Source organism: Tursiops truncatus, chromosome 4, assembly GCF_011762595.2.
Source record: "Tursiops truncatus isolate mTurTru1 chromosome 4, mTurTru1.mat.Y, whole genome shotgun sequence".
In the NCBI taxonomy this organism is placed as follows: domain Eukaryota; kingdom Metazoa; phylum Chordata; class Mammalia; order Artiodactyla; family Delphinidae; genus Tursiops; species Tursiops truncatus.
This window is the reverse complement of record NC_047037.1, coordinates 34,118,658-34,131,259: the sequence shown is the minus strand read 5'-3', so window position 1 is coordinate 34,131,259 and position 12,602 is coordinate 34,118,658. Positions and strand designations below refer to the sequence as shown.

The 12,602-nt window shown below is 38.3% G+C and overlaps 1 protein-coding gene across 7 annotated transcripts in view; it reads right to left on the bottom strand.

The window, feature by feature from the left end:
• The window catches only part of ACAD11 (acyl-CoA dehydrogenase family member 11), an 89,178-nt gene extending 76,585 nt beyond the window's left edge, over positions 1-12,593 (bottom strand). For all 7 annotated transcript variants that reach the window (XR_012331349.1, XR_012331350.1, XM_019934173.3 and 4 more), the window contains exons 1-2: positions 12,301-12,593; positions 5,460-5,559 (exon numbers count right to left, since the gene is read on the bottom strand). Coding sequence is in view for 5 of the 7 variants with exons in the window: in XM_019934173.3 (XP_019789732.2) it covers positions 5,460-5,559; positions 12,301-12,449 (249 nt within the window). In the remaining 2 variants the exon portion in view is untranslated. The remainder of the gene's footprint in view (positions 1-5,459; positions 5,560-12,300) is intronic.
• Between the last annotated feature and the right edge of the window lie 9 nt (positions 12,594-12,602).

Below are 12,602 nucleotides of genomic sequence, written 5' to 3'. Positions count from 1 at the left end.
AATGGACAGATCATCCAAACAGAAAATTAATAAGGAAACACAAGCTTTAAATGACACAACAGTCCAGATAGATTTAATTGATATTTATAGAACATTCCATCCAAAAAAGCAGATTACAATTTCTTCTCAAGTGCACACGGAACATTCTCCAGGATAGATCACATCTTGGGTCACAAATAAAGCCTCAGTAAATTTAAGAAAATTGGAATCATACCAAGCATCTTTTCTGACCACAACACTATGAGATTAGAAATCAATTACAGGGAGAAAAACGTAAAAAGCACAAACACATGGAGGCTAAACAATACATTACTAAATAACTAGGAGACCACTGAGGAAATCTAAGAGGAAATCAAAAAGTACCTAGAGACAAATGACAATGAAAACATGACGATCCAAAACCTAAGGGATGGAGCAAAAGCAGTTCTAAGAGGGAAGTTTATAGCAATAGAAGCCTACCTCAAAAAACAAGAAAAAACTCAAGTAAACAATCTAACCTTACACCTAAAGGAACTAGAGAAAGAAGAACAAACAAAACCCAAAGTTAGCTGAAGGAAAGAAATCATAAAGATCAGAGCAGAAATAAATGAAATAGAAACAAAGAAAACAATAGCAAAGATCAATAAAACTAAAAGCTGGTTCTTTGAGAAGATAAACAAAATTGATAAACCATTAGCCAGACTCATCAAGAGAAAGAGAGAGAGGACTCAAAACAATAAAATTAGAAATGAAAAAGGAGAAGTTACAACAGACACCGCAGAAATACTAAGAGACTACTACATCCTAAGAGACTACTACAAGCAACTCTATGCCAATAAAATGGACAACCTGGAAGAAATGGACAAATTCTTAGAAAGGTATAACCTTCCAAGACTGAACCAGGAAGAAACAGAAAATATGAACAGACCAATCACAAGTAATGAAATTGAAACTGTGATTAAAAATCTTCCAACAAACAAAAGTCCAGGACCAGATGGCTTCACAGTGAATTCTGTCAAACATTTAGAGAAGAGCTAACACCTTTCCTTCTCAAACCCTTCCAAACTATAGCAGAGGGAGGAACTCATTCTATGAGGCCACCATCACCCTGATACCAAAACCAGACAAAGATGCCACCAAGAAAGAAAACTACAGGCCAGTATCACTGATGAACATAGATGCAAAAATTCTCAACAAAATACTAGCAAACAGAATCCAACAACACATTAAAAGGTACATACACCATGATCAAGAGGGATTTATCCCAGGGTTGCAAGGATTCTTCAATATATGCAAATCAATCAATGTGATACACCATATTAACAAATAGAAGAAGAAAAACCATATGATCATCTCAATAGATGCAGTAAAAGCTTTTGACAAAATTCAACACCCATTTATGATAAAAACTCTCCAGAAAGTGGAAATAGAGGGAAACTATCTCAACATAATAAAGGCCATATATGAGAAACTGACAGCAAACATCAATGGTGAGAAACTGAAAGCATTTCGTCTAAGATCAGGAACAAGACAAGGATGTTCACTCTCACCACTATTATTCAACATAGTTTTGGAAGTCCTAGCCATGGCAATCAGAGAAGAAAAAGAAATAAAAGGAATACAAATTGCAAAAGAAGAAGTTAAACTGTCACTGTTTGCAGATGACATGATACTATACATAGCGAATTCTAAAGATGCCACCAGAAAACTACTAGAGCTAATCAATGAATTTGGTAAAGTTGCAGGATACAAAATTAATGCACAGAAATCTCTTGCATTCCTATACACTAATGATGAAAAATCTGAAAGAGAAATTAAGGAAATACTCCCATTTACCACTGGCACAAAAAGAATAAAATACCTAGGAATAAACCTACCTAGGGAGACAAAAGACCTGTAGGCAGAAAACTATAAGACACTTGTGAAAGAAATTAAAGATGATACCATCAGATATACCATGGAGAGATATACCATGTTCTTGGATTGGAAGAATCAACATTGTGAAAATGACTATACTACCCAAAGCAATCTACAGATTCAGTGCAATCCCTATCAAATTACCAATGGCATTTTTTACAGAACTAGAACAAAAAATCTTAAAATTTGTATGGAGACACAAAAGACCCCAAATAGCCAAAGCAGTCTTGAGGGAAAGAAACAGAGCTTGAGGAATCAGTCTCCCTGACTTCATACTATACTACAAAGCTACAGTAATGAACACAATATGGTACTTGCACAAAAACAGAAATATAGATCAATGGAATAGGATAGAAAGCCCAGAGATAAACCCATACACCTATGGTCAACTAATCTATGACAAAGGAGGCAAGAATATACTATGGAGAAAAGACCATCTCTTCAATAAGTGGTGCTGGGAAAACTGGACAGCTACATGTAAAAGAATGAAATTAGAACACTCCCTAACACCATACACAAAAATAAACTCAAAATGGATTAGAGACCTAAATGTAAGACCAGACACTATAAAACTCTTAGGGGAAAACATAGGAAGAACATTCTTTGACATAAATCACAGCAAGATCTTTTTTGATCCACCTCCTAGAGTAATGGAAATAAAAACAAAAATAAACAAATGGAACCTAATGAAACTTAAAAGCTTTAGCAAAGCAAAGGAAACTACAAACAAGACGAAAAGACAAACATCAGAATGGGAGAAAATATTTGCAAATGAATCAATGGACAAAGGATTAATCTCCAAAATATATAAACAGCTCATGCAGCTCAATATTATAAAAACAAACAACCCAATCAAAAAATGGGCAGAAGACCTAAATAGACATTTCTCCAAAGAGGACATACAGATGGCCAAGAAGCACATGAAAAGCTGCTCAACATCACTAATTATTAGAGAAACGCAAATCAAAACTACAATGAGGTATCACCTCATACCAGTTAGAATGGGCATCATCAGAAAATCTACAAACAACAAATTCTGGAGCGGGTGTGAAGAAAAGGGAACCCTCTTGTACTGTTAGTGGGAATGTAAATTGATACAGCCACTATGGAGAACAGTATGGAGGTTCCTTAAAAAACTAAAAAGAGAATTACCATATGACCCAGCAATCCCACTCCTGGGCATATACCTGGAGAAAACCATAATTCAAAAAGACACATGCATCCTAATGTTCATTGCTGTGGTATTTACAATAGCCAGGTCATGGAAGCAACCTAAATGCCCATCGACAGACGAATGGATAAAGAAGATGTGGTACATATATGCAATGAAATATTACTCAGCCATAAAAAGGAATGAAATTGGGTCATTTGTAGAGATGTGGATGAATCTGGAGACTGTCATACAGAGTGAAGTAAGTGAGAAAGAGAAAAATAAGTATCGTATATTAACGCATATATGTGGAACGTAGAAAAATGGTACAGATGAACCGGTTTGCAGGGCAGAAATAGAGACACAGATATAGAGAATAACGTATGGACACCAAGGGGGGAAAACAGCGGTGGGTGGTGGTGGTGGTATGATGAATTGGGAGATTGGGATTGATATGTATATACTGGTGTGTATAAAATGGATGACTAATAAGAACATGCTGTATAAAAAAATAAATAAAATTCAAAAAAATAATTGCTTTAAAAAAATAAAGTAGTCTTAGTATGATTATTACAATTATAAATTAGGCCAGCACTAAAAATTGATCATTTAATTAGGCTAAAAGGATAGGTACATGCATGGGGCTTATTCCTAACTCTGATAATATGAAGGTGACATTTCCTGACCACAATATTTCGCATGTATCATCATAAAAACATCCCTTTTTTTTCTTATCAGTTCCCTGCTTGCTGGCTCACTCTTGCTTTTGCTCCCCAGCCCCCCAACCCCCCCAACTCCAGTTTCCCATGGGGGCTCTCTATTCCAACACTCTGGGCACAGTCAAGTACAGAATGCTGGGGAAGGCCAGTGGGTGCCGGTAGAAAGGAAATGCACCCACTCCTTCGGGAGATCAATGGAGGAACTTGTTTCCAAGGCAGGGATGTGGGGATCCTTCCCGGTGCCCAGAGCTGCCATGGAGCTCAAGATAACTACTGGGTAAGAAGGCAATGAGAAGCAAGCTGGTTCTGAAGCAGGAGCCCAAATAAGACAGGAGAAGAAAAGGGCTTCCTTAACCAGGACAGATGTACAGGCTTATCACTCAGGACCCAGGGACACAGCTTACTGCAGAATTCTGATGCCAACTCATCTACCTGCAAAGTCCACTTCCCCAGACTCAGGCAGTGGTAGCTGACCACTTCTAAGGAGAAGAAACCATGCAGCTCACTCTCACAACAGGGATAAAGCAGCTACTGCTGCAATAACTACAGCAGGGAAGTGACTAAACCCATAACCAAGGTAAGAGCAGCCAGTGGTGCCAATGGCTATAGAAAGAAGTGTTTATAACCACCTGGTGCTGGGAAAGGGGGGTGGGGTAGAGTGGTGGAGGCTGGTCATAAAGTGGATGGCAGTGTGGGAACACTGCTTTTTTCCAATGCAGATTTGGAAAAAATGAAGGAAGTTGAAACAAAAGTACTCTAGATCCTTGGGCTGAAAGCATTTTGTTATGTTCTGATGTCTTCCAGACATCTAGGTCGTTATCAAGAGGAGACAAACCCAGTTGTTTATTGGGGCATAAATCTCTCCCTACAAGTGGGGATTTTCCTTCAGCCATGCCGTGTTGAGGCTTAATAAAAGTTAGCAAAATTTTTCTATCTTAAGCATCCAAGTCACTTCATTTTCTGGGAATATGATACGGGACTAAGAAGGTCAGAATCTGCATTTTCCATTACTGTGATATTAAATCCACGCTTCAATGGCCCATCTCTAGTCAGCTGGGCCTAGGAAGTACCTGTTATACATGATTATAATAATATTCAAAATATGCATTATGCTTTTAATGTTCTCTTCTCTAAAAATCCATAGATAATATCTGTTTTTCTGAAGACAGAGTCAGTTTTCAACAAAAATCTTTTATAATTCTCACTGTCAATTTAGAGAATACTATAAAAATGATTATTTAAATATTTCTTTTTATCACCAGAAGATCAGGGAATTGTCATATCAAATATATTAAAGTATTCAGTGAGTATATATTGTTATAAGATATAATACTGTACTTTTTAAAACATAATTTAACCAAAGTACAAAATATCTATAAATGAGTAGCAGTGAAAATATTTACTGGGTGACTGTATTTCTAGCTAATTGTATAGGAAGGAATCAAATCCATAAGAGGACTGGATATTGCTCAGAATTAACAGCCTAAACACAGCCTCAGATTTCAAACTCAAATCCTTAATAAAAACTAAAAGGGGGGGGATACAATTCAAGTGAAATTTTCATCTAAGAAATAAAATGCATTTTCTATATTTAATAATTGAGATTATTTTTAAAAGCAATTTAAATTGTTTTGTGTGTATAAAATCCATTTATTAGTCAACAAGGAATTTATCATTGCGTTTGTATACCATACCTTATGTGCTTTAGGAAGAAGTGAACCAGGTGGTTTTTTTCTGAGTACATATGCCTGAAAGCCCTTCTGGAGATAAAAGGTTGGATTGGACTGTCCTGATCTAGATAAGAGTAGAGAAAAGGTCAATAACAAAGATATATTTTTCCTTTTCCCCAAATCCTGCTGAAATTTCAAAAGAAAACACAAAATGAAAATGAACCCATTTCAATGCTAGAAAGCCAAGAGGGTGCTATCAGCAGCTAAGAACATGAGCTTTTGGATGATATACAGCAGATAGTAACACAGTGGCAGCTGGAGAATCTACAACCTACACAGGTAGAAGAGAAGACCACACTTCCTACTTGCAAATTATGAGTTTCATCAGAAGTGCACCTAGAACAATGTCTAGATCTAAGCAAAGAAAGGCTGGGAGAAGAGATTGTAGGTGATCAGTCAGAAAATTAATTAAAGGATGCTGGAACAGCTGGAATGGTATTCTGTCATCTGCCATTGGAGAGAGGACTCCAAGTACAGCTCTCTAAAGTGGGAATTCTGATAAGCAAGGTCCTAGAGTGGATATCTGGGCCAGGAAGTGCAACAGTGCCCCAGGTGACTCAGACACCAGGGCACTGGCTTTCTCTGCCCTGTGAACAGAAATTCTCACGTGAACTAAGGAAATACACTCCAGCTACCAAACTTATTCAATCTATACCTTCATTTACACAGCTTTTAAATAATTCAACAGCATGAAAGAGAGGCCTTAAACTAAAAAAAACAGACGAATTAATCCGAGGTAATAGGGGAAAGTTAAAAACATTTTTTTTTCTGAAGTTTCTCCCTAGGCCTCCAGCCTCCATCTGCAAAGAACAAGAGCAGTCCAGATTGAATGCAGCAGTACGTCCAGTGTCTACTTCTAACTCTGATAAGCCAGACCCATCCTCCCCAGCAATCATCTTGGCACCATCTAATCCTGGGTGGGGGGTGCCTTTTAGCATAGGGAAGTGGAGATCATTGCCACAATGGTCAGGAAATGGGACCACTTCAAGCTGTGTTGTCTGTCTTGACATGGGACAATTTATTTGTGATGCTCCAAAGAGTCAAGTTGCAATGAATCTTACAAAGACATTTTTTAATGCCAAATGTCTGATTGGATGCATTTTTGATAAGGCAGTCATATATGAAGCACTGGCGTTTTATGATGGTAAATGACCTAGGTGAAATATAAAAGGAAAACTAAAAGCTTCTTATTGAAGGTACAGCTGCCATATGATCTAGCAATTTCACTCCTAGGTATATATCCAAGAGAACTGTCACTCATTCTATGGGAGACACCCTATACCTTATAAATAACAACTCAAGCACTGCATTATCCTATTTTTTAAGCATTTCTATCTCTGATCATAATTTCCTTTCTTTCATTCCCACTCGTACCTCCATTCCAGTGCCATCTTAGGCACTACAACATTCAGGGCAAAAGAGGCTCCAGTAAGCAAGAACAGTCTATAAAAGAGCCATAGGTGCTGGCTACTGGAAGCAGAAGCCACCAAACCAGGGTGTGCATGGAAACAGTAAAAAGGAATCCAAGAGAATCTGGGCAAAGTATCAACAATATCTACTAAAATAACTACTCTTGCTTCAAATTCATGACTATGAACCTCAAAGTGAACGCTGCCAGCAATCATAATATACTTCCTTGGCCTGTTCATTCTCCCATGCTCTTGGATGACTATTTTACAATTCCTCCTCTTTCTTCAAACCTCCAACACTTTTCCCACCATCTTCACTCTCAGCTGATTACCTAGTTTCCTATTTCACAGAGAAAATAGGAGCAATCAGATGAGAACTTCCACAAGCTTACACTACCATATCTACTGCATAGAAGCACCTGTACCCATATACTCTTCTTCCCTACAGAGTCTGTAGAAGAATGTCTACATTCCTATCTATGGACAATCCCTTCTCTTGTGAATTAGATCCCATCCTACTCTTGTCCACTCAAGGACTTCGTTCTAGCCCTCTCACCTACACAAATTTTTCTGTCTGTTCTGGATCACTGCCATCAGCATATAAACATGCTGCCTTTTTTTTTTTTTTAAAGACTTCTCTTGACCCCACTTCCCCCTCTACGAAAGACATTTATTTCCGCCTTTGTAGAAAAATTCAAGAGTTGTTTATATTCCTTGCTCCAATTCCTCTCCTCCTATTTTCTCTTGAACCCATTTCAATCAAGCTTTCATTCCTATCTTTCCACTGAAATTACTTTTTCAAGGTCACTAATACTGCTATGGTATCAGACCATGGTTCTCCCCATCTCTCTGGCCACTCCTTCTGAGACTCCTTTGTAGGTTCTGCCTTAATTCTTTAACTTCTTATATTAGGATGCCTGGGAATAAGTTCCTAGACCTTCTGTATCTTCATGTAGACTCATCACCTAGGTAAGATCTCATGGCTTTAAATACCCTCTCTATCTCAATGACTCCCAAATGTAAATGTCTAGTTTAGATCTCTGCCCTGACCTCTGGACCCATATACCTGCCTGCTTACTATACATATCCACTCCAAAAGGCATCTTGAAAGTTAACATTGCAAAACTGAGTTCCTGATATTTGCCTTCCAGTCTGATTGTCTACAGTCATCTCTACTTCATTTCATGATAACTCCATCCTTCCAGTCGCCAAGACAAAAATGGAACACTATTTGTCTCCTCTTCTTTTTCTTTCACACCCCACATCTGATCAGTCAGTAAATTCTTCAAAATAAATCCAGAATATGAGCACTTTGCACCTATCCTACACTACTACCCTGGTCCATACCACTAATTGGTCTGTACTGGGTCATTGCAATACACTCCAAACTGGTCTCCCTGTATTTGCCTCCTTCAGTGAACACAATAGGCAAAGAGATTCTGTTTAAAAAGACAAATCAGGGCTTCCCTGGTGGCGCAGTGGTTGAGAGTCCGCCTGCCGATGCAGGGGACACGGGTTCGTGCCCCTGTCTGGGAAGATCCCACATGCCGCGGAGCGGCTGGGCCCGTGAGCCATGGCTGCTGAGCCTGCGCGTCGGAGCCTGTGCTCCGCAACGGGAGAGGCCATAACAGTGAGAGGCCCGCGTACTGCAAAAAAAAAAAAAAAGAAAAAAAAGACAAATCACTTCCCTCCTCTGCCCCCAAATCCCTAATCTCTCACCATTTCGACTAACGTAAAGGCCAAAACCCTTATAACAGCCAACAGAATTCCTGTTGCCCTTGCTTACACAACTCCAGGCACATTAGCCTGTAGTCTCTCCACCCACTGGAGAGCCCTTGCTCTTGCTGTTCCCTCTGTCTGGAATACTCTTTCCCCATGGCTCACATCCCCATCTCTCTTTGCTGAATGCCACCTTCTCACTGAGGCCTTTCTTCTCCCTCCTCCTAAACATTTCCTATTCTCCTTTGTTTCTCTCCATGATACACATCACCTTTTTCTACACTGTAATATTTAGAAAGTGATTTTATTTATCATCTCTCTTCTCCAAATAGAATGGACGTTCCAAAAAGGCAAGATTTTTTTGTCTGTTATATCCCCAGTGGTTGGAGCAGTGCCAGGCACATATTATGCACATAGCTGGAAATCATAAGTTTTGTTCTATCAAGTTACACAATGTCTTCATTATTGTTTAAATCTAAATATTTTTATTTCTAATATGATTTAACTTTTGCAAATTCTAAAAATAAATTTTGCATAGGTTAAAAATATTTACAAAATTTGTAAAGCATAAAGAATAACACAACAAACACCAGTGTTCTCACTACCCAGTTTAAGAAAGAAAAAAGTTACTGTATCTCTGAAGCTCTCTTTGTGTTCCTCCCTTCATTTTTAAATTTTTTGGCTGTGCCGTGCTGCTTGAGGGGTCTTAGTTACCCCACCAGGGATTGACCCTGGCCACTGCAGTGAAAGCGCTGCATCCTAACCACTGGACCACCAGGGAATTCCCTGTCCCTTCAGAGTAACTACTGTCTTGATTTTTAAATATATCATTCCCTTGAAGTTTATCTCTTTAAACAATATACTGCTTATTTGTCCAGTTTTTGATTGTGTTGTTGTGTATAGATGCAGCTGAATCATGTTCACTGCTGTATGGTGTTGCATCACGTGAATATACTACAATTTATTCATCCATTCTACTATTGATGAACATCGTGTTTTATTCCTGTATTTTTGCTATTACAAACAGTGCAATGAACATTTTTGTAGATTATTTCCTGATACCCTGGTACAAGAATTCCTCAGGAGTATAAAACTAGGAATAGAATTGCTTTGTCATGGGGCTTTGTCTTCCTATCTTCATCTTTACAAGACTGTGCCAAATTGTTTTCCAAGGCAGTTATACTAATTCACACCCTCACCAATAGTGGATGAGTCCCTGTTATCTCATATCCTGCTTGATATTGTCAGATTAAAAAAAAAAGTGAATATGATGGTGTGAAATGGTATCTTGTCATTTTAATTTGCATTTCCCCAATTATTACAGTGTAATGAGGTTGAGTATCTTCAAGTCTTTTGCCCATTTTTCTGTTGGGCTATTGTAGTTCTTTATATGTTCTGGATATTAATCTTTTATCCATTATATACACTGAAAATATTTTCTTTTGTTCTTTCACTTTAAGGATTCTTTCACTAAAAATTTATCAATCATTTCTTTCATGGTTTGTGCTTTTGTCTTTTTAAAGATTTTATTCTCTACTCCAAAGTCATAAAGATCTTCTCCTATATGTCTTCCAAATGTTTATAGTTTTGCCTTTACCATTCCAGTCTGTAGTCCACCTGGAACTGTGTGAGGTAGAGTAAGGGACAGGTCTACTTTCAATTTTTTCATACAGATAATAATTATTGCTGTATAATTTACTGAAAAATCTTTTCTCCCTCCAACCCCCCACACACTGATTCTCTGTGCCAGCACTGTCATATGTCAAAGTTCTATAAACGTGCGGGTCTTTTTGTGGACTCTATTTTATTGATCTGTTTGTCTATTCTGTGCTAATAATGTGCCATCTTAATTCAAATTTCCCACTTTGTTCTTCTTCAGGAGTGTTTTTGCTTATTCTTAGCCCTTTGCTCTTGTACATAAAATTTAGGAGTAATTTTTCAAGTTAGGGAAAAAATTAAGATTTTGATCGTCATTGCACTGAATCTATAGATCAGTTGGGAAAAAAGAGAAACGTACAATTCTGAATTCTCCTATTCGTGAACATGGCATCTCTCAATTTACTTAGTTCTTTTTAAGGTCCTAATACAGTTTTATAATTTCCTTTACAAAGGTCTTGCACATACTTTATTCGATTAATATTTGAGAAATTTATATTTCTGTTTCTCTTATTAATTTTATCTTTCTGAAAATTATAATTTTACATTTTTGTTGCTAAAGTCAAGAAATGCAATTGATTTTTGCATACTGAACTTTAATAAACTCCATTATTTTCTGTAGATTATTGGCTCTTTAATCTGTATTTCAATTAGTTTCTAAAATGTATTTATTAGCTATCTTCTCTTGATTTCTAAACTTTTGGCATTTATAGTCTGAATTTTTTTTTTTAAGAATGACGCCTTAGAATTTCTGAAACTTCCTTTGTGGCCTAACATGTCTTCAATTTTCATAAACTTTTTCATGTGTTTTGGAAATAAATGTGTATTCTCTGTGGAGATAGTTCCACACATATATACTATTTACGCCACAACTAATTCCATTTATCAAGCACAATTCTGGTTTATTTAACATTCAACTTAATTCAGAATTAACTCTCAGTTAGATAATTCTCCAACAACTCTAGGAGAGAAATATGACTATCCCCATTTTGCCAAAGGAGGATTCAATGCTCAAAAGAGTTAAATAACTTGTTCAGATTCCCATAGCAAATTTGAACTTTGAGCTGTTAGTTTATAACACAAGGCTTCTAGGCTAGAAACCTCAGCCATATTTTATTCCACCTTCTCCTTCATCCTACAATATCTATTGTGACATGGTGCCTTTTATTTTTATTTTTTTGTTTTTAATTTGGCATAAATGTCAGTGATAAATGCCACTGGTATACAGTTCTGTTACAGTGTTAAGCCATTTCACCTGTATTACTTCATTTAATTATCAGGATCAAGCAGAACAGGCAGATATTTATTACAGATTATGAAACTAGTTCTCAGAGAGTTCATGTACCATAGTATTTAAATTCCCAGTCAGTAAGTGGCACGTCTAGTTTTCTGGAAGCCAGGACTGCTTCTATAGCTCTGTTTATCAAAATACTATCTTTAGAATAAAGTCTATTTGAAAATTATTTTCTATTATACAAGATCAGACTAGAGCCAGATTCACGGTGGGGAACAGTGCTCTCAGAACGGTCATCCAGTTCTATACCCCTACTTCAGAAAGAACTAAAGCCCAAAGTGGTGCTGTGATTTGTTAAATGGAAGATCTAGGATAAGAATTCGGACCCCCCCAACTGGTACCATTAACTCAGCCTCCAAGAATATGCCAATGTGAACGAAATTACATCCGCTTCTCAGAAAAAAAGGTTATAGGACAAACGCTGAACGAAGGCCTCTTTATATCCCACAGACCTTCCAACCTTAATTGCCTCAATGAATATAGTTGTTAACAAAGATTCCTTCTTGTAGTTGGAATCGTGAATGTTATCGTGCTTCCATCACTGCCCTTGAATTGGAAATACTCAGAATGTAATGCAAGGGACGGGTGACGGCAGCTCTCGCCTTCAGAGTGCGTCATTGCGGAAAAAGAAACAGGATGGGGGAAACTGGGAACACACCAAGGCCAGAGGAAGAAAAACACAAGGCACAGATCTGTTTTTGCTGGCGGAGAAGGCTGGCGTCGATACCTGTATTGGGCAACGGTCAGCTTGGCCTCGGGCTCGGCCCCAAAGCCGGGCAAGTGCTGGTGTAGGTAGGCCTCCAGAGACCTGCAGTCGAACTTGTGCTGGGGCAGCACTTCGGCCGTCTCGGGCTCGCGGGAGGCACCGGTCTCCATGATCAGTGCTGCCGCCTCAGACCACAGAGTCAGAGAAACCACAAGTCTCCTCGGCTCGGATACCTCTGGCACCAGAGCGCCGCTCCACAGCCTGGGGCTAGTCCGAGACGCCCGCGCGGAGGCGGGCCCGCGGCTCCAGCCAATCACACCCCC